The sequence below is a fragment of the Sinocyclocheilus rhinocerous genome, unplaced genomic scaffold, assembly GCF_001515625.1.
Source record: "Sinocyclocheilus rhinocerous isolate Xijiao unplaced genomic scaffold, SAMN03320098_v1.1 scaffold787, whole genome shotgun sequence".
NCBI classification, from domain to species: domain Eukaryota; kingdom Metazoa; phylum Chordata; class Actinopteri; order Cypriniformes; family Cyprinidae; genus Sinocyclocheilus; species Sinocyclocheilus rhinocerous.
Genome location: NW_015662932.1, coordinates 3542 through 26663, shown reverse-complemented (window position 1 = coordinate 26663; position 23122 = coordinate 3542). Strand labels below are relative to the sequence as shown.

General features: G+C 36.1%; 1 protein-coding gene across 1 annotated transcript in view; it reads right to left on the bottom strand.

Moving 5' to 3' along the window:
* Window positions 1-258: 258 nt before the first annotated feature.
* The window catches only part of LOC107728433 (uncharacterized), a gene marked incomplete at its 5' end in the record, with an annotated part of 25563 nt that continues 2699 nt past the window's right edge, over window positions 259-23122 (bottom strand). The window contains 5 exons of the mRNA XM_016538592.1: window positions 259-1087; window positions 4339-4519; window positions 5750-6052; window positions 7191-7523; window positions 11843-11921. Coding sequence (XP_016394078.1) covers window positions 259-1087; window positions 4339-4519; window positions 5750-6052; window positions 7191-7523; window positions 11843-11921 — 1725 coding nt within the window. The remainder of the gene's footprint in view (window positions 1088-4338; window positions 4520-5749; window positions 6053-7190; window positions 7524-11842; window positions 11922-23122) is intronic.

Sequence of the window (23122 nt, the reverse complement as noted above, 5' to 3'; positions counted from 1 at the left end):
CTGAGGAAGACCATATGGGTGTCAGAAATCCTAAAAAGTCTATCACTCTTCCTTGCTGGACTTAACTCAACATCACAGCCTGTGCTAAATCCATTCTTCTCAAAGCCATAAGACATTTAAGTTGTTAGACCCAAATTGGTCTAGCATTCCAGTCTGCACTGCTTTGATTCAATCAAACATCAATTTGCAAAGCAGATTTTCTGTATTGGAAAGGAATGAAAGGCCACACACAATTGTGCTGTCAAACCGCTCTCAGACTTAATCCAGGCTTCTCCACCTGTTCACAGGACTGTGTAGCTCCCACACTGTCTTAGTCTCTAGGGGCCCCTCTGGTCCCCACAAAAACGTCTTGGTGGTTTTGATTTTACGAGGCTGGGACCCCCTCTCAGGGCTCATTATTTTGGGGTGGGGGCTGATTGGCACTCCAGCCCTTGTTTTCAATAAGCAGGGATTTCCTTTTATTTCTATGGTATGTCGCATGTCATTCATGGGCTCTGTAGATCTGTTGTCATCACAGGCTTTTCTGGCCCTTGTTTTGGATCGGCAGGGCTCAGATGTGGTTCTGATGCGATAGCCAAATGAAGGTCCATAAAACGATGGCAGGACGCTGAGAGTGGGAGAGGGATTTCTGTCCATCAGGGTAGACGGGAACGTTAGCGCTGTAGCTGTGGCCGGGTAACGTGTTTTGATTATGAGTTTGGCATCAGAAGCTTTGTATGAACTTCTATTCGATTTGGTTCTCCTATATTCGCCTTCAGTCTTCTCTGTAATGTCATATTCTTGCTTGTCCTCTACAATATTAAACGATCTGTCAATGTCACATTGAGTTTCTATGATTTTGTGTTGTCTGTTGTCATCTGTGACGTCTTGTGGACGTTTTTCGTCAATCATGTCATTCTCAAAAGTTTCCTCAGGAGTGTCATTCTCCCAGGTATCTATATTATCATATCGCATGCCATCTGTGGAATCATTTTGTCCTTCATCTGCTGTTTTATTGACGGTGATGTCTTGTTTTTGGCTCTCCATGGGGATGTCATGCTCTCTGAGTTCCTCTGTGACGTCTTGCCTCTCATATACCTCTGAGCTGCTTATAAGGAAAACAAATTGTCAACACTTGAAGGAAAAAGGTGGAAAACAGCTTTCAGCTGAGTGTTCACACCACATCTTGTTTAACCTAAAAGAAAATTCCAGCCAAGTAACCCCCAATGCATGTGGACTATATTTGTTCACAGATTAAAAGACTGTTTGTCTGCAGGGCAAAATAATTCTACAGCATATTACTTCTAAAACTATGAGGTTTCAGATGTCCAAACGTCATAAAGAATTATTACATCCTAAGGCTAAGTAAACCAGAAATCCCTTCTCGATTGCTGCACCCTGGAGACCTATGTTCAGTTAAACAAGTTTTGCTAGCCAGGAACATGAGCGAAACCTGCAAATACCAAATGTGAAATGATATTTGCAGCCTGACCTACAGCTATATTACAGCTGCTATGATACTGAGATACAGAAAAACTGAAAACATGCAGTGCACAGGGTAGTCATGGGAAACTGAAAACATGTACATGAAAATATGTACAATTGTCCATTGTAATTTGAGTAGATTGGAGAATTTACACACTATTAGCTCTCTGAAAATGCTTTGAGTGTATCCTGGCCAAATGAACAGCCTGTATCATAGAAGACCTTAGTGGGACCCCCTCACCAAAGGGACTGAGACAATATTCCTACCTTGACGACGGCCTTGCAGCTTAGTCTGTTGGGAGCAGTTGTTGAGTTAAATTTACTTCATCTGTGAGCATCAGGTTAATGCCATTCTTAGCATGAGTTACTCTAGTCTGGCCTCCTCTATTGTGAGTTTCCATGGAAGTGAGAACATCACACTGTCACCAGCTGAATGCCAGACACTAACCACACAGCTCACAATGACACTTAATACGGCCTCAGTGGCACAGACGACTTATCATATCACTCATGAATCCTCATTAACCGCTCAAAGGATGGATGAACGATTCCATTATTTTTGGCATTTGAATGTGCTTGCCATCTATTTCGTTTCATGTAGCTTTTACAGTACACATTCTTTTCTTTAGCCTCAACATGTTCTCACTCCCAAGGCGTCCAAAACTGCTGCATGTTTAAGAGACATGCTGTCAATTTGAAACACTTCAGGGATGGTTTTATGATAGTAAAAGTGTAGTAACCATGTTTTTTTTGGCATATTGATTACCAGTTGTATAACAACCACAGTTTTACTATAAATACCATGGTTAAACTATGGTTAGTGTAGTAAAACCAATTTTGGTTAATTTGTGGTTGCCATAGTTTAACTATAGTAACCATGTTTTTTGTTGTTGTTGTTTTTGTAGTAAAACCATGGTTAATTTTTGTAAGGGGTATTTTTTGTAGGCCAACCCAGAAATTAGCATCACTCTGGTTCCCTCCAAAAAAATCCAGTTGGATTTTTGCACTGCTTTTTGCATTGCAGAAAATAACCTCAGTGACCAACAAACGTTTATGATTCTTACAAAGAATGTAATGTTCATTGTCTCCAACAACATTTACAGTAGCTGCTACTTGTTAGCAATCACTTTTTCAATACAAGTATCTAATATAAAATTAATACCTTAAGCGTGTAGCCTATTAACCACAGACCTTATTTCAGTAATTTAACAAAAACTCATTAAAATCCCATTGACTTTAGGATGATGGAATCTGATGGGCTAAAATGCTAGCTCATTTTTTGGTGTTTTAGCCTACAAAAATACGTCAGGGGAATTTTATCGTTATTATCAAATTTTAATGTTATCGAATTTTATCGTTTATTTTATTTTATCGAATTTTATCGTTTGTAAACATAATTTACAAATTATGTTTGGGGAATAATTATGACACATGACAAGATGTTGAGGTTTTCAATTTGAACACCTAACCAACAAAATTGAACTCAATATAAAACACGTAACATACAGCTAAAAGTAAAACAGACCCAAATAATTGATTATGGCATCCAAGCGCCGATTTCATTGTACATTTCCACCTGTAAAAGTGTGTAAAGGGCACCTATTGTGCAAAATCCACTTTTACATTGTTGTATTAACCAAAATACATTGGCAGTGTGTGAACACAACCACCCTACAATGATAAAAATCCACCCACTCCTTATTTTTTTAACCCCATTAAACCAAATCAGTTTCATTTGGCATGCCGTTTGGATTCTCTAAGCAATATGACATCACATTGCTTAGGCCCCGCCCACGGCGGCTGATTGACAATCCTGCATTGCCATAGTTTCCGCCCTCAGCAGTTGTACACTGTCCTCCATTTTCTCTGTGCTCAAACAGCTGTAACGTCAACAATGTCTTGTAATCAATCTCGGTGTTCTGTGTTTGAATGTAAGACTGAACATAAGAGTCCTTTTCTCCCAACATCTGAGCCCCTGAGGACACAGTGGATTACTTTTATTTTTAAAGGTAATACACCTCAAAATCGACCTAAATACATTAATGTCTGCGTAAATCATTTCACTCTTTGTGAATGTCATGTCATTATAGTGCTAGGCTAACCTTTTAACTGTGTTTGTGTGCGTACGTTATTGAAATATTTTAATTGATCTGTGCCGCACTTGTGAGATTAGTTCGCGCCGTGCCTGTCCGTTTGGTAGCTCAGTTCAGTAATATCACACTGTTTCGTCCCACTGTCAGTGCAATTGGTTTCCAATATGCATGGCTGAACACCGGGTTCTCTCGCTCTCAGTCATGTTGCTTCTACTGGCTGTTTATTGCTGTAGGTAACAGTATATGCTACACCCTCTTCTGGAGACGGGGCGGGAATATGCAGCTCATTTGCATTTAAAGTGATACACACCAAAACAGCTCTTTTTTTTTTTAGACACGCCCCAAATAAGACATTTTCCAGATGTCATAATAAATGATCTGTGGGGTATTTTGAGCTGAAACTTCACAGGCATTCTGGGGACACCCAAGACCAATATTACATCTTGTAAAAAGGGGCATAATAGGTGCCCTTTAAAGCCAGCTCTTGCACATGTTTCATGATGGTGAAATGCTACATTTCTTGCGCGCATTTGAATGAGATGAATGCAGGAAGATGCTTTTCATGTCGGTATACTGGTGTGTTTTTTTATAGCATTTTCGGACAGGGTTGTTTACCTTGGTTAAATATTATCAAGTAAGTGGAGCGTTCTGTAAGTGATGTCACTTGTCCATTTCATTATGTGCTTGATCAGACTCTCTTTTTGAAGTCGGAGGTCTAGCTCTGTTTTAAAAATTGTGTTTTTCTAAGGATGATAGTCTACCAGTTAAGTATTAGTTTTACCTATTTTCCTGTCCTGGTGCTGTATCTTCTCTCTGCTCCTGCGGCTGATATGATGAAGGCAGGTAGAGATGTAGTAATGGGGTTAGACTGAGATTCTCTTCTTCAGTAAAATGTTGAGGTCTATCTTGAAGGACATTTTGGTCATCTTTTCTTCTCCAGAGAATCTTACACATGGGAGTTTCTCCATAAAGAATGAGATTATTGAGAATTAGTGTATGAGAAATGGACTGTGAAAATGATCTTTAAATTTGCTGCTCATGTTTTGTGTCTTGTAAGCATTTGACACTATTTACTCTGAGAAGGAGAACATAGCAACAACGTTCTTCCGCTAGTTTATAACTTTGATCATGAGACCTTCGAGATGATATAAACAATCTCAGATGCCATACAAATCTCTCAGTGTGCCGTTGCTTACAGAATAACTGTTGAATCTCAGGTAAAATACATTTCTGTAGGAGACAGTTTTGTATTTTTTAAGTATTTAATTGTTTTTATTTTAGGAAGATGATTTCATTTTTTTTTTAAAGTAAAAAGCACATTTCCTGAACCAAGAGGTCAAATCAATATAGAAATAGTTTTTTTTAAACATATATCCAAACAAATAAATGTATTTCTTATGTCAAATGCAAAACAAGATGTTATGCAGAATAAAATGAGTTTGTTTCTTCATCCAAACAGATTTGGTGAAATTTAGCATTACATGACTTGCTCACCAATGGACGGCAGCATCTCAATAATCCACAATTAATGTCTTGTGAAGCAAAAAGATGGATGTTTGTAATAAACAAATCCATCATTAAGATTTTTTTGTATTATTTAAATGGTTGCTTCCCAGTAAAATTCAAGTCCTCTTTCCATAATATTGCTTTCTCCAATGAAAAAAGTTGTCATGTATGAATCAGGAGAGAAATAAGCACATATCAAGCACCGTTTAAACAGTCCAAAACAGTTCTAAACAAATATGTTGGTGGATTTTGATGTGAGAGGACAACAGGGGACGGACTTTTTAACTGGGGGAAGCATTAATATGAATTATGGACTGGTATTTTGGCCAGAAAGATAAAATGCTTTAATGATGGATTTGTATCTTACAAACACACAGCTTTTCACTTCACAAGGCATTAATTGATGGACTGTAGTCGTCTGGATTAATTGTAGATTATTGTGATGTTTTTATCAGCTGTTTGGACTCTCATTCTGACGGCACCCATTCACTGCAGAGCATCCATTGGTGAGCAAGTGATGGAATGCTACATTTCTCCAAATCTGTTGCGATGAAGAAACAAACTAATCTGTTTTGGATGGCCTGAGGGTGAGTATATTTTCATTTCTTGAAGAACTATTCCTTTAAACAAAACCAGTTCAGTTCAGTTTGTGCTCTTAATGGTTCAATAAATGGTATAGGCCTCACCTGGTGCGCTTAGTGCTCGGCGTTCCGTCTGATTCTCCAATGGGACAGTGGAAGGCCGGTGGCTTGAATCCAGCGGGACTCTCTGTCTGTGTATACTGCTCCTCGCTCTTTCTCCCTCCCCTGTTCTTTTAATCACAGTGTATGCATCCCATACTTTCAGTTCACTCTTTGTTTCAACACAGTCTCTACTGGATTTCTGTTCTCTTGCAGAGGTGGAATGAGCTCTGTCGTTCTCGTCTTTATGGGGTGATGATGTGGAGCAGTTGGAGGGTCGTGGTGACAGGACACATCGCACTCCACATGCTGTGAGAACATAAACAGAGATCTTGATTAATAGGGTTTAAATGGCTTTAACTGCTCCCGCTTCCAGCAACAACTGAATCCCAGTAAAGTACTAGGCAACTTTGTTAACTGTTATAATTAAGTAGCTGAATAATAAGCAGGATAATGCGCAGTTATATGGTTATTATTGCAAAATAAACCTCTTTAATATGATCACCCTTATGGGTTTTATTTTGCAGTAATCACCAGCTGACTGTGCATTATCCCTTGCATAATAAGTAAGGAATAATGGAAGGTGGCTATTGAATTATTGAAAAATGATGGTTAAAAAAAATAATGCAGTATAAGTGAAATCCAGACAATAAGTGTATTATTATATATTATCTATCTATTATTATTATTATCCTATTATTAGTCATATCTGTTTGCTTGGTCTGTTTCTTTGTGAGTTTTAGTTCATTTGCTTATATAATATAATAATAATAATAATATTTGATGATATAATATAATATAATAATGAAATTATATATTATTAATAATATTAATAAAAAATTATTGATAATGTGCAAGACATAATATGTATTAAACACATTGCAAACAGATACTAATGTCAATATAATATAATATAATATAATATAATGAAATTGTAATTATATATAATTAATAATATTAATAATATATAATTGGTAATGTGCAAGACATAAGGGGAAGTCGTGGCCTATTAGTTAGAGAGTCGGACTAGTAACCCAAAGGTTGCGAGTTCGAGTCTCCGGTCCGGCAGGAATTGTGGCTGGGGGGAGTGAATGTACAGTGCTCTCTTCCACCTTCAATACCACAACTGAGGTGCCCTTGAGCAAGGCGCCGAACCCCCAACTGCTCCCCGGGCGCCGCAGCATAAAGGGCTGCCCACTGCTCCAGGTGTGTGTTCACGGTGTGTGTGTGTGTGTGTTCACTGCTGTGTGTGTGCACTTAGGATGGGTTAAATGCAGAGCACTAATTCCTAGTATGGGTCACCATACTTGGCCACATGTCACGTCACTTCACACCTCATAATGTTTTAAACACTTTACAAACAGATACTTATGGTTAATATATATATATATATATTATCCTTTGCTTAACATTTTGCTCACATTTTAGAGAAGCATTGACAAATTACCTATGAGCAGAGCTTTTTTGGCTGTGAATGATTTCCTGGCATTTTTTTCTGAGAGGTTTCTTGAGCCTCTAAGCGACCTCCCCTGAAGCATGCTGTTGCTATATGCACCAGTGTTTGGAGAAGATGATCCATGTTGATGTACTGGAAATGTTTTAAGAGGTGGGACCCCTCTCTGGTTTGTGACTTGGAGCTGTAGTCTTTGTTTCACTATAGAGTTCCATGCCATTGAGCCTGCTGTTCTGATGGGTCCTGTGTGCTCTCTGAAACGTCTCACGGGACAGAAATGCATCGCATGGCTCTGCCCATTTTTGTTCACGGGGCACCTTGCTGAATCTAATGTGATTGCTTACAAGTTACACCTAGACAATGTAAGAAGAAGAATGACAGAGAAAACACACAGTAAATTATGAACATAAATCATGTGCTGGGTCATTTTTGTGTATTATCTTTTGAACTGTATACTGTAACTTTAACAAAATTACTATGGCCTTAAGGACATATTTCTGTAATTATTCCAGACTTCCAAAAAGACGTTCTCTTCAAACTCAACTTTAATAATGATGACTTGACACAAATTTCTTTACACAACAGAAAGAAAATAAACATGATGCGATATAACAAGATGAAAATAAAGAGATGAATGTACCCATTGATATTTTTAACTACCTTTGAAATTTTTATCATGATCATACCAATTTCTATAATATTTCAAACAGGTTGGAATGTACAGAGCGTCTAAAGGGACAAAAGATTTTCCATTTCACCGACACAAATTTTGTTCGCTTTCGAAACATTTGTCTTATCTCGCAAAACTTTTGTATGCAAATGGAAAACTGGTGATGGAAACAATGTGAAATGGTTGGAAAAATTATATAAAAAATTTTTTGTGTTTGCAAAACTTTTGCGTTACACTGAGAAAATTTGTATTCGCACTTTTGCATTTGAATGCAAAACAATAAAAGACAGTAGGAAAAATGATATTTCAATGCTTTTGTGTTTGTTTGCAACTTTGCACGTGTTCACTTCCCAAATATTTAGTTTTGCAAGTGAATGCTTTTGTAAGAGAATGCAAATTGAGATAGAAGGAAAAACTATAGTTCAATGCATTTTTGAGTGAGCACAAGTTTCTTGTGTTAACGCAGAACTTTTACAAGAAAATGTGAATGTTTTACAAGTGAATGTAAAGTTTCTGGATGGATGGAAAGTAAAAAAAAAAAAGAAAAAAAAAAAGAATGCTAAAAGACCAAACTTTGAAATGAATACCAAATAAAACAATTTTCATAAATTTCAAACAATTCGATTACAGAAAGGAAAATATGGAGAATTATCTGAAATATTTCATAAAAAATTGTTTCTTTTTTCATGTTAGAGATTAGTGCAGCACCCAGGGACATGACAAAAATGACATTTGATAAAACATTATTGTTGTATTGTAATAATATAATACTAACTAAAATGGTCTCCATGTTAAAAAATTGTGGGTTTACTATTTTATCTTACATATTAAGACATAAAACAGGGTCATGAAAATGTACTAGAATGAGGAATGGCCCTTCTAAACCGGGATTATCTGTCAGTGTGTGCCAGCATGACTCATTTAAGGAATGTAGATCACAGCTGCATCTGCTGTACGTAACCCATGTGTTCTCTGCGTCCAACCCTCTCGCTCAGCGTTTTGATGTTTTATGATTTTGGACAGTCAGTTAAGCTATAATCCCACAGTGAAAAGGCTTCTGGATGGCATATGGAATGTGAGGTCAACAGTACACCAATAAGGGCATCATCATTAGTCTATAATTAGCTCATCGTGCGAAGTTGTGTGGGTTTTAATTTTCTCTCTGTGCCCCATGTTGCAGTAAGACCTTCAGACAAGCTTTAGGCACTTAACTATATTTCTATTCCTTATATGCTTAACATGATAAAAAGCAGTTATACTGTATGTTACACAACTGCTTTCCCAGATTGTGAGCTGCTTTTTTATGTTTTGCATGCATCCATATGCTCATCATATATACGGCCTGAATGTTTGCCTTGCACTAGCATTCTCTTCTGAAAAAGAAGGACACTTAAGAAGGCTTAAAAGAAGGTATGCATTTAAAAATGTAAAGAAAATTGGGTAACACTTTATTTTAAGGTGTCCTTGTTACACATGTGACATGTGCTTACTATTATAATAACAATAAATTATGCATAATTACATGCAAGTAACCCTAAGCCAAACCCTAACCGTATAGTAAGTACATGTTAATTAATATTACTCAGTACTTAAATGTATAATAACACTGTAACAAGGACACCTTAAAAGAAAGTGTAACTGGTTAAAAGAATGTACTTAAGTGTGGATTGAATGTAATGTTTTTGGACATTTTATTGCATGTTATTTACAATTAAATAAAAAAAATGTATTATAGTTTAAATTCATATTGAATGCAATTAGTTGTACTTAAGAGTGTTTTTGACACTTAAATATGAATTAATCTTTATATGTTACCTCATATTTACTTCTATTGTCTTTGAAATATGGTTATATAAAACAAGCAGTTTTGTTAAACTAAAATATACTTTAATGTCACATCTATTGAAACTTGTGTGTTATTTAAATATATTTATAATTGCACATGAATGATGGAGTTGCTATTTAGTACATTTAAATTATATTAACTTTAAATGTAATATCGATTAACACTACAATTCCAAGTATGATCAAGTGCTTTAGTATGTTAGTCAACACATCAAAATAAGTGTAGCTGCTTCTTTGAAGCATGACAAGAGATGAATGAAACACTGATTTAAAATCTGCTTAGAAAAGAAGAACTTTTAATTTGACATTTTTACAGGAGCTTAAGTGTGTTAAAAATTATGAAAGTGTACTGAAAGTATTTTTAAAACCTTTTATTTCAATATTATATTATCTGCAAGTAGAGTTTTGTTAAAAAATACACTTTTTAGATTTGAAATGCACAAGTGGACATTCAGTACAATTAAGTGTGCTTCTTATTCAAAATGGTGTATTTGAAATCATCTCCTGACTTATATTGTTTACACAAGCAACCAGAAGCTAGATTTGACAATGTATCTAGTCTGTGATGTTCGAAATAGGAGGGAATACATGGAGAAGGGCCCTCATTAAACCATTCCCATGCTCCCACAAATACACAACATCTGTAAATCCTTAAATGATCCACCAACCAGAGAGATACATACATTCTCTTTCATGTGGCCCAACCCTGAAAAAAGGGATTGTTCATGAAAACCCCTCCGGCTCCTTTGAGAAGCGAAGAAACGTGTAGGAAGATTTCCTCACAGGCTTCAATCTGTTGTTTGAGAAGGTTGCTCTCTTACCTGCCTGTAAAGTTCAGGTCCAGATTAATTCTTCTGCTTTTACACAGTGATTTAAACTCCAGTTTGAAAGTGTAGATGTCTCTTTGTTGAAGGTTTGACCACCTTTGGAGTTTCCTAGGGAACTTGCAGCTTTGGTTTGTGGTTTGTTTAAAGTCTGGTGGCAAAGGTGAATGAGTAAGACCTATTATGTAGTCAATGGATACAACAACAAGACCTTCTATGAGCTCTATGTAATTACGTGTTTCAGTGTTGACCCAGAGCACCGTTTCAAATGAGAATGCTCAGCATTTCCATGATTTCTTTTCTGATTTCGTTCCAGACAAATGTGTTCACGTGCGCAGTGTGATTGATCCATGCATCTGTAATCCACATTCTGCTCATTTTGTCATTCAAAAGCTGTAGTGAACTGCAAAAACACCATCTAAAAATTGTGAAACACATCACAGATGGATTAACATTCTCGTTCCCGTTCCCCTCCCCAGCCTCCCGCCCATTGTTAAACTGTCAGGGCATGATGATGGCTGCTAGCTAAAGAAAAGCATGTTTTAGATTTATAAGCATGTGTAGTCATTCCAACAGCATGTACCTTTGTTTCCAATAACAATAATGCTTTGTCCATCTATTACAATTATGAATAAGTGGCCTGATAGTCAGAATTTTGATTTGAATGTTATCATAAGTCTCAATTTTGAGACTCAAATCTTGAGTCTTATTTACATGCCAAATGTGCCCTGTCGTTCTCTCAGCACATTGGCCAGTGCAAGCCCCCATGATCCTTTGGTGCCGCTGACTTGTGTCAGTTCTACAAATGTACATTACCTTGCAGTACAGGTGATGTAATGTCCATTGAGAGTACGCTTGCAAAACAAGTTTAAATAGTTGAACTGGAATATGATTTTAATTTTTGGCTTTTCAACTAGCAAGCATAATAAAATCACTCTGTCTGATGGGTTTTACAATGAGGGAAATGTGTTTTAGTCATTTTAAGCTCTTCAGAAATGGCTGGTTTTGTTCTTTCAGCACCCTAAAATAAATATAAGCTGATTATATATTTCTGTCAGGACCACTATCGTCAAAGATAACTTACAATTAGCATACATTTTAGGTTGGGGGTATGGTTCTGTTCTGGGCAAACACTCCCTGCCCATCCATGCAGCCTAGCATGGATAGGAGCAGGGAGAGCATAAATAACCCCTCAAAACAAACCAGCACTTGCAGTAACAACCAATAGCTTAAAGCAACAAGCAGGTCTAGCAACAAACATGATACTGAACACTAGAAGCCTTAACAAGCAAGCAAAATCCCAATACCCTGATGCATCTGCATGAATAGAGTATTCCAGCCAGTCTCTGCTTCTATACCAGGAGCTGTTGAATGATCTTTTTTTGTCTGAGAAAACACGAGCAGGAAAGTTTTTTAAGATTACTTGGTTAGGTTTCTAAACTCCGAGATCCCCTGGTGCTGCCACCTGTGACGACCCTTGCTTGAAGCCTTGGCAACTGGAACGGCTGGCCTCTGCACTGTCGGGAGTTGAAAAAGCGGTAGCGCTATGCTTAGCAAACAACCAAACATTTCCGCGCTCCCTATCGACAAACCAATCAAATACGTTTAAAATATATATTTTTTAAATCAGACCAAACACATTTTTATTTTTATTCAGGAGTTATATATATACAAAACGATAACTTTTGATAACAGTAGCCTATTGATAAAAAAAAAATATTGTGCAAACAAGCAAGGACTGGTGGTTGGTGGGACGTGGAGCTAACAGGTGAAGGGAGACAGCAGGCTCGTCCAGGGCGGGCACTAGTGACTCACAGGGTGGGCCAGGCCCCCCAATGCCTCTGCCCATGGCGCTGGGACTGCCCTGATAGCTTTAAAGCAAAGACCTTCTGAAATAGCATAGACTGGGGCAGCATGCCCTTTACAGAAGAAGAGAAGCAGCGAAGGGGTGCTCTTTTTTTAATAAGCAGCTGAGAAGAGCAGCATGCCCCTTTAATGCAGTACAGCATATGGTCAATACTTGAAATTTAGGCAACAGGCATGTTGCCCTTATCCAGATAAATGTTAGCATTAATAACAACCTTTAGTAGCAAAATCTACATACTGCGCATTAAGTATCAAGCACGTTACCGATACACTAGATAGCTTTAAGCAACAGCATATCACTGACTTAATGGAAATAATAGTAAAAATAAAATTCAAAAACAATTCAGAAAAAAACAAGTCAAAATGAAGTGAGTTTTTGCTTAGAACAAGCAAAATAATCTGCCAATGGGGTAAGCAAAATAATCTTATTTCAAACAGAAAACAAGATTATTTTGCTTACCCCATTGGCAGATTATTTAGCTTGTTTCAAGAAAGAAAAAAAAACACTTAATTTTGACTTGTTTTTTTCTGAAAACAAGACAATAATTTTTACTTGTCTAGAAAATCCTTCTTGATTTAAGAATTTTTAGATATCTGGGCTGGAAACGATACAAAAAATCCAAGTAAGACATTTTTTTTTTGCAGTGTAGCAAACATGTTTCTGAACAACTAGCCTTAAACAATGACCAATATTTAACGATAGCATATTTGCCAACTTAGCATTAGGCAATGAGAATGAAATAAGAAACTTAGCTTAGCTTCGTGAAGACATTCAGAGATGAACAAAGGGTGAAATGGCCAGTTGTTACGTGAATGCTTTAACCCTTCTTGATATCTTGCTTCTTCCAGTGGGGAAAGCAGATCTCGTGTAAAAGTGTTGTTGATGCAGTCACATTAGCACAAATTCAGCGATGAATTGCGGGCAAAGAGTCTATGTCAATTGCGAGAAGCAGTGCTCGCTCAGGTCACTTGCAAGTCTATCGGCTTATATCAATCAACGCGGCGAATTCACTTTCAAGTTCACAAACTTGAATCTGGTGAGATACTCTGTGGGAAACAAACCCCTGTCGCAAAATTCCTGATTGAACGCTTCCTATAGAGGTGGAATTCGCCGTCTGATTAGCTCCTGAGCAAAGCAGTAGCTGCTGAATAATGACAGATATATATATATACAACCTAAATGAAAGAGAAATATTGTACATTTTTCTCTCAAAAGTCTGTCTCTTTGTGCTCTTTGTATAATGAGAACATTCCCAACATTAGCCAACTATAACATTAACATTATAAAGTGAATGTCTCGGCATATTATGGATTTACACTTTATCCTTCGATAGACGGGGGTCCAGTTTTTGCTTTACACCCAAGAGCTCTTTCTTTTCTCCATTCTTCTGTTGATTTTCACATATGGAGCCAAGCTTGCTGCTATATAAACATGCTATCATGTGTATTAGCAGAACCATGTTGCATTAAAATTGCCCACTAGCAGTGAAAACAGATACTAAACGCTCCAACCAAGCTCTTCAGTGATCTTCTTTGTTATTTTAGCAGTAAAGCATGATAACGTGTATTATTTTTAATGTGATTTGCTTGGTGCTGTGTTTGTGTTGGATTATATCAATGAGAACCAAATATTGTACAGTTTATGCTGACTGCGTCAGCTGCTCACTCATTCTTCTTCTACATTTTAGATGGATCAAAGAAGATAGTTGACGATGGATTCTCCAAGGTAAGTCTCAGGGTAAGGAATGCAATGAATACTCGCTTTATCGACTTCAATATAATCTCAAAAAATGTTTTGGTGCTGTAGAAATTCAAGCAGCACATATTACAGCCTGAGGGTTAAGATATAGATGGCTTATGAATGTCCATTTCATTTTACAACACTCAGTTTGAGGTCTAAAACACATTGGCTCCATTGACTGACCTCCTTGAATAGATTTAACATCCAATATATTTAGGCTCAGAAAGGAGCTCAAAAGCCATATAACCGTTTTTCCTATTACAATAAGTTTAATTTCATGCAGTCTAATAAATTTACAGCTGTAATTTAATGAGATAAAATCACAAACTTTCGTTGAAACTTTTGTACTGAAATTATTAGGATAGTTATTCAGAATATTATTGCATATTACGTTTATGAATATTTGGTTCATGCCATTGACTTATCTTTAGACAGAAAAAAAATATATTTTTGAAAATTGATTTAATATTTCCAAAATGTACATCCATAGTCTTTATAATCTTTGTAAATCTTTGTAATTTTCTTAACAAAATGTCATTACTTTTTTTGAAAAAACATTTCCTTTTCAGCGGACGTCACAACTTTTCAATTCCTAATCAATAGAGTCAAGTGTTATTCTGCCCTTTTCCATTGAATATGCTATGAATAGGCCTATATTGAAAATGTTTTTAATGTTGACTTAACTGGAAATTTGAGTCTTTAAAGAGATACTCCATTACAGATTTGTGCAAAACTTTTTGTATATTTTTTAAATGTCAATTGAAAAAATATTGCGAAATGATGGCATTTCCATTAACCAAATGTTATGCAACTAAAAAGTAATGTTTTCCTCTCACGATAAGTAATGCTGACAGATGTTGGTAGGTTTACGTATATCGCAGCCACCGCACTAACCATTATTTTTAATCGATGGAGATGTAGGCCTGTATCTTTAGCGAAGCAGCGCGGAGAGCCGCTTCTGGGATGCTTCTGAAACGTGCTGCGGCGCATCTTTTATAAACAAAAGCTTTGACTCAAGTGGCCACGATCAGCTCCATGTGGCCGTGTCAGAGCTGTAATGCAATGAAAATTATCCAATCATTAACATACATATTTAGCATACAGCTAAAGAGAAATGCTAGGTGATGCTGGAAAAAAAAAGTTAATGGGCCAGATTTACTAAACAGGGCAAATTAGCGTTAGAGCACAATTCCATAAAAGCGCTGATGGGAGGGGAAAATACGGCGTGTTATTTACTAACAATGCACACATTAAAGAACACAGACGCAGCCAGATCATTTCCATACTGACCAGCGCAATCTACCAAGAGCAGCGCAAATTACTACCTGCTTTAAGACATGCTTTTTATGTGCGTTAAATAATGGCGCAAATACCAGTAATTTGACGAGCGCAAACATTGCGTTGCATGATTAGTCAAATCCTGACAGTAGGCCTACTATTTTAACACCAAAAGATGGTTTGCGCTGGTGCAAGCTGTTAGTAAATCTGTCCCTTAAACTATAAATCATTGCTTCCAGCCAACAGGCCAGCGATGTTTTTTAAGTTTATTAGGTTTAAAATATTAGTATTTTTCATTAAAGGACCGTCAGTGTTGAGGGTCCCATCCACTTGCATTATATAGACTCACAGAGATGGATTGTTTTTATAAAAAAACTCTGTTTGTGTTTCACAGAAGAAAGAAAGTACATACATGTATAGAAAAGTATACATGTGAGATGGCACGAGGGTGAGGAAATGATGAGAGAGTTTTCATTTTTGTGTGGAATATGACTTTAATCCTACAGATACACTGTTATCGGGTCTTAGAAAGTTGCCAATGAAAAGGTAAATTCATGTTTCTCTCACATTCAGAAATTCATATTGCATATTTATCATCCTTTGGATCATTTAATACAGGCCCTGCTTTCAAACATACAAGGTTTATTATGACAGAAGCATTTTAACATTGTTTGAAGCTGGATTTTAAGTAGCGTTGAAGATGAAGTAGCCGTCTTTGGCTAAGTGGAACATATTTAATAAACAGCACAGGAACAGCACATATTTCAAGTTGTCACATTGTTGTAAGTTATAGTTGCAACATAGTTGTCGCATATTTGCTACAATTGGCATCCCATAAGTAATACAAAACAGATGTATTAAAAGAATAACTTCACTTTATGGCTCTTCCATGGCTTTGCCCCCTCATTAAGACAAACCATTGAATGACAATGAACTGAAGGCCTATGTATCCACTGTAATGTATCCACTCTCTAAATAACTCTCCGGTGCTGCTGGATTCAGAAATGCTGCTATTTCCTTCATAAAAACCCAACAGGCAATTCCATGGAATGAGCGTCTAGGAATTTGCACCAGATCCTTGTCTTCCCGCTCGACTTTTATAAGTCAAATGGAGTCGTGCCCTGCCAACATCTGCTCTGTGGAAGACACCAGTAAATCCATTTTTATATTGTCTCTTTATCTTTCTACCCAACACATGCAGATACTGCTGTCCACCTCGGCCGCTGGAGGAGATGTGTGAGCGAAATAGAGATACTAGAGTTTCAGAGCTTTATATGTTTGCAAATGAGCCGGACAAGCTGTATCAATTCCATTGTTTTATGTCATTTTGGCCTTTTATATGATTGTTAAAGGAATAGTTCATCATTTGAAGAAACAGATCAAAAGTAAGTCTTGGACCAAAAAAAAAAAATCTAGTTATTTTTGTTGCATTCATGAGTTTATGAGGGAAAGAGTGATGTCTGATTTCATGAAATTATCAGTCTGCATATCAGTTGAATATTTTCAATGCAATGGTTGACTCAAACCTAGGTTCACAAAACCTAAATGATTCATGCACAAATCCGACTGATTGGGTTATGTTGTTGCGGTGTTTAACAGATCAGACTATAAGCAAAACAAATCTGTTATATGACTTCAGAAGACTTGAAATATAGTGCAAAAATCATACTTGCATGATACTTATGGTGTGTCCTTTTGAAGCTTAAATAATAATAAAATAATAATATATATATCTCAATAACATACATTGTATTATGTACTTTTTATTATTATATTTTTATTTGAATGTATTTTTAAAATGTATAATCTATTTTTATCATTTAATTTAAAACAGTCTTTTTATTTTATGTATCTACTTTAATACATACATAATGCAAAATACTAAATATATAAATATATTTAAAGATAAATTAAAGATTTTTTTCCCAATAACAATGTGCAGTTTAATTATAATTTATGTATTTGTATATGTTTTTAATTGTATGATTTAGTTTTGTTACAAAATATGATTTTTTAATTTTTTAAATATGCACGTGTCTGGATGTGTTTCTAGAGTTTTGCATTTTATTTTGCTTTAAGGAAAATCCATGTGAGGTGATTGGTAACACGACAATAAAGTGTGTGCACATTAAAATCTCATGCCAAAGAGCGACCGGTACAGTTTTCAAAATGTCTCCTTTTGTGCTCTCCAGAAGAAAGTAAGTCATAGAACTGGAATGTGAGTGTGAGTAAATGACATTCATTTTTGGCTATTCTTTCCTTATGCACTCTCTCCAGACTCTAACGCTCACAAACATCAACCTTCTCAGACTCAGTTCCGGGTGATAGCACAGTTCCCTTCTCACCCCTTGTTTGCATTGGCGCAGCATCTGAATCTCATTGGCTTCAAAGTCAGTTGTAGAACGAGGCGTAACAATCAGTTACAATATGAGCCACAAGCATCTGAGATGCAGGGAGATCTTATTTCACAACATATAGCATCACCTGTTCTCAAGCATATCGCTCATCCCAGCGTATCCCACTCAAACATCTGTGGCCAATTTATCATTCTCAGATGCCTGACTGAATCTGCTCTCAAACCCATGATGCACCAAATCCTGTTATATCACTCACAGCATATCTCAGCATGTCATAGAGAAAAATGTTATATTACACCCTATTTGTGACCCAGTTTATGGAGGGTGGGTTGGTTAATTTACTAAATAAATGTGTATTTGATTTTCTCAGTGCTTTTGACCTGCGGATCAGATTTTATGAGTTAAAACGTTGGGGAAATTGGTTATCACACATGGAAGTTTTTACAAGGAAGTTGTAAACTGTTACAAAATCCCATTATATGCAATTAAATCATACTAGCATATATTCAAAAACGATATATTCAAAATCAAGTTATCAGATGCTTTAAATGTTATCAGTTTAAATTGATATTATTAATAATTTTTTGTACAGTACACTAACATTCAAAAATAATAAGATAAAAATTTTTAAAGAAATTAATAGACTTTTAATAGGATTTTTATTCAGCGAGGATATATTAAATGATCAAAAGTGACAGTAAAGATATTTATAATATTCTAAATAATAGTTCTGTAATTTTCTATTTCAAATACAGGCTGTACATTTGAATTTTCTCAAAGAACCCTAAGAAGAAATCACGATTTCCAAAAAATATGAAGCAGCACATCTGTTTTCAACAGTGATAATAATAAGAAATGTTTATTGAGCAGCAAATCAGCATATTAGAATAATTTCTGAAGGATCATGTAACACTGAAGACTAAAGTAATGCTGCTCAACATTCAGCTTTGCATCACAGGAATAAATTACATTTTAAAATATATTCAAACAGAGTTATTTAAAATTCAAGTTATATTTTAAAGTATGACTATTTTATTGTATTTTTGATCAAATAAATGCAGCCTTGGTGAGTGTAAAAGACTTAAAAACAATATTAATCATACTGACCTTTTTCATGTTTCATAAATTGTTTATTGTTCGAATTTTGATGAAAAGCCACAAACTACTCAAGTTTTTTTCCCTGGGCAATATTGGTGGAAATATTCAATAGTTAACACTTAAAGCTATGTGTAAAAATAACTTTCACAAATAAACCTACCTAAAGAAATATTCACTTGAGTAAGAAGTGTGACAACTAACCCTGTATAAAAATAAAAATGCCCACCCACAAAATTAAACTGAGTAATGGATCACACACATAAAAATAAATAAAAGCTGAAATAAGAAAATAGTTGCTCATGTGTGTCATTTGAAAACACAGTGGGCCAGATGAAGGGTTTTATTTACTTAAGGGCTTTTATGGCTTGTATCAGCATCACCTGGGGCATTGGGTGATGTCATCAGGCCTTTTTCTGGGTGACTCTTAAAGGCATTAGTTAGAATAATAAATGTAAGTGCATGTTATGGGTTCAGGTTACTGGGTTGTTTCCTCATGTTGGGTCTGGACAGGAACAGGGCCAGAACAGGAAACAAATCATTAGTGTTTTTGTCAGATATTGTACACGCACTCTGACCTTGCACAGGAAATTAGTTTTTAGTGATAGAATTTTATGTGTGAAAAAGCTAAAATTGATGCAATCATAATTCTGCAGTATTGGGTGCAATAAAACGCTATCGCATACTATTTATTGCTAGAGAATCAATGTCGTTTTTCTTTTTAAAAAGCAGTCCAGAAACACAAATTCATTTACAGAATGAGTGAAATAATGCTGTTTATTAGAAATGTGAGGTGCACAAGAGAATAAAAGAATGATTCCAACAAATGATTTTAGTTTTATGGCAGAGCATATGCCCTTGGGAACTGCTGTTGTTGACAACAGCATTTTCATAAGTATTTTCCCAACGCTTAGAGCAATGATACATTTTGATATGATTCCGATTACTCATGGCTTCCATGCAACTGGAATCTCCTTCGTCTAGAGAGAGAGCAAAAAAACAGGGAAGATATCTCAACAGTCCACTGCTTTCCAAACAAATGAAAGTACATTTCTGCAGAGGAATGACACACATTTCAGCAGGGCTGCTGAGAGCAACACATTCTGTTTTTCTTGTCTGTTCTATTAAAAACAAACAGTCCAAAGCTGCATCAAAATTCACATCTGTGATTGTTTTCTATAATGTTTCAGCTCTTTCCAGTTCGAACAGGATTTTTTTCTCTCTCTCAGTTACGTATGTTGCATATAAGTATTAACTTCCAGCTGAATTTTACACTAGTGGTGTTAAAGTACCAACAACTTTAAGTCCTTTTTTACACAATGATTACAATGGCAGTTTAGCGATAAATAAAATCTTATTCCATTCTGTTTCTTGCACAATACTATGTTATGACCTCAAAACATGTTTGCATCACATAACCAGCTCCATATGTACAGTATGGCTTTGATATGTGACCCTGGACCACAAAACTAGTCATAAGTAGCACGGGTATATTTAGCAATAGCCAAAAATACACTGTATGGGTCAAAATTATTGATTTTTTTAATGATAAAAATCATTAGGACATTAAGTAAAGATCATGTTCCATGAAGATATTTTGTAAATTTCCTACTGTAAATATATCAAAACCTAATTTTTGATTAGTAATATGCATTGCTAAGAACTTCATTTGGTCAACTTTAAAGAAAACTTAATTTTTGATTAGTAATATGCATTGCTAAGAACTTCATTTGGTCAACTTTAAAGGCGATTTTCTCAATAATTAGATTTTTTTGCACCCTCAGATTCCAGATATTCAAATAGTTGTATCTCGGCCAAATATTGTCCTATCCTAACAAACCATACATTAATGGAAAGTTTATTTATTCAGCTTTCAGCTAAAAAAAATTGACCCTTATGACTGGTTTTGTGGTCCAGGGTCACATATAGTAAAATTGATCGGTAGATCACTAAAGTATTGCACTTGAAATGCAGAGTGCTTGGGTATGAGTGAAACATGAGTCACTATAAAAGAGCTCAAAGACTTGAAACAATCTAAAATGGCTGGACTACAAACAATGTAGCCTAATAACAAAAATATTTTTCCACACAGTGTCAATAGCTGGACAGGACGTGCTTGATCACATCTCACTTCTTTTGCATTGCCGTTTGACACAGTTCTAAAAAATTAAAAGCTGTTTGGAAGGAGAAGAATAATTCAAAAAATGTCTCTAGACATTGCGTTTTCCATTCCACTGCCCTGCGTCTCTTGTTTTTAAACAAATTCTGTGTAAATGGCCTCTAAGGGCTACTTTCTTCATCAGTTTTCTATGCAAACATGCTAAATGGACATCTTTGACCATTGTGCTGGCATTTCATGTATTTTACACTGTTTTGTTTAAGACACAAAGTTCTAAAAATGCAACACTCTAGTTAAAATTACCTTGAGTGAAATCCTAACCATCCCCATATCTGCTGATTGGCTTCATCACTCTGTCTCTTCTCCACCTGTGGCTGGTGTGTGGTGGGCGTTCTGGCGCACTATGGCGGCGCATCAGGCTGGTGTGTGGTGGGCGTTCTGGCGCACTATGGCTGCCGTCGCATCATCCAGGTGGATGCTGCACACTGGTGGTGGTTGAGGAGATCCCCCCCTTCTATGTAAAGCGCTTTGAGTGCCCAGAAAAGCACTATATGAATGTAAGGAATTATTATTATTATTAAAATTAGTTCTGCTTTTAAAAAACATGTCTGGAGATAAATTAAATTGATAAATTAAAGCAAACTTGTTGAGACCACTGCTGATGCTCTAGAGGAGGCTTTATCAATTAGTCTGAGAAATTGTTGAGATATTAAGGAGATTTTATTTGTGTGTTTTTTTCTTGGTACAGTTGTGTTTGATATAACTTTTTGAATTTGTGTCTTTTGTTTGGGTATTTGCTGGTATGTGTCAGTCAAAATATATTTGTATATTTTAGACACAGAGAGTCTACTGTATTCAGTGTAAGTGACGTTTTTAAAATATAAAATACTTAAAGTAACACATTATTATAGTGACCAAGTTTTTGTACAAGAAATCACCCCCGGACCCATATGAAAATAATGCAGCATTTATGTCACTTTATTGCTAGCAACTTGCTTAGTGTCACACCTTTGGACTGTTTTGTTGTGTTTTCATCCCTCATGTGTTCAGTGTGTGACCTAGTTTCTGTCTCCCCTTTGATTTCATAATTTGATTCACCTGTGTCTCATTACTTATCCTCATGTGCCTCCCTATTTAAGTTCTAGTCTGTCCTGTGTTCCCTTCTCCGGTATTGTAGATGTCTATTGTGGATTACGTGTGTGCCTGCCTTCTGTGGATTTACCCTCTGTGTGGGTTTATTAAAAGACTGTTTGCCTTCATTCATCTTCTTCGTGCGCTTATTTCACACCGTATCGTGACACTTAGATTGTACACCTATAGACCGCATTATTTAGAGCAGATTCTCCTTATTAAAAAGTCCAATCTTTCTATAATCCGTCATTAATATCTAAAGATATTCCTCATGAATTTATAAAACATAAAACTGTAGGCGACATGTAGTTTAGCAAAAAAATCTAAGGTAGCTTTCATGTGGCGTTTTTGCTTGTAACTTCATGAAACATGCATATAACATAGAAGATTGCACAGCATTATTTTCAGAAAATTCTCTTGATTAAAAAGAGCTCAAACTCACCATAATCCATCATCTAAGTATATTGCTCACAGCTGTGTTAATTTCGTTGACGAATCATTTTCGTCAACGACATTTTTTTCACAGACGACAACGAACTAAAACTCTTTTTGAATGACAAAAACTATTACGTAAATCTATTGATATTTTCGTCAATGAATAAAAACGAGGCGAAAATGTTAGGGAGGGACAATTTGGGAAGACATTCACTGAGAACGAATCTGCTGCGTGGTTAGGACTCGGAGGTTAGATGCGTACATATGAACCGGCAGGACATAAGCTAACATACACTTGCTGCACGTCGCATAAAACGTTCAAAAATGTCAATATGTGGGAGTAAGAGAAGAGCAGACATATGGATAAATCTAACGACGCAAGAGAGAATTCAATTCGGTCCGGTTTTCTGAGCGCAGACACTGAAGCATTCACACACAGAAAGCGGCTCTCACAGCGCGCGAGTACTCTTTCGCATCGCTTGAACGGAGAATTACACACAAAACGATGTCGAATTGTCCGTTTTGACGAGTATTCACGTAAACACAGTTGATTACGTCTTAAGTG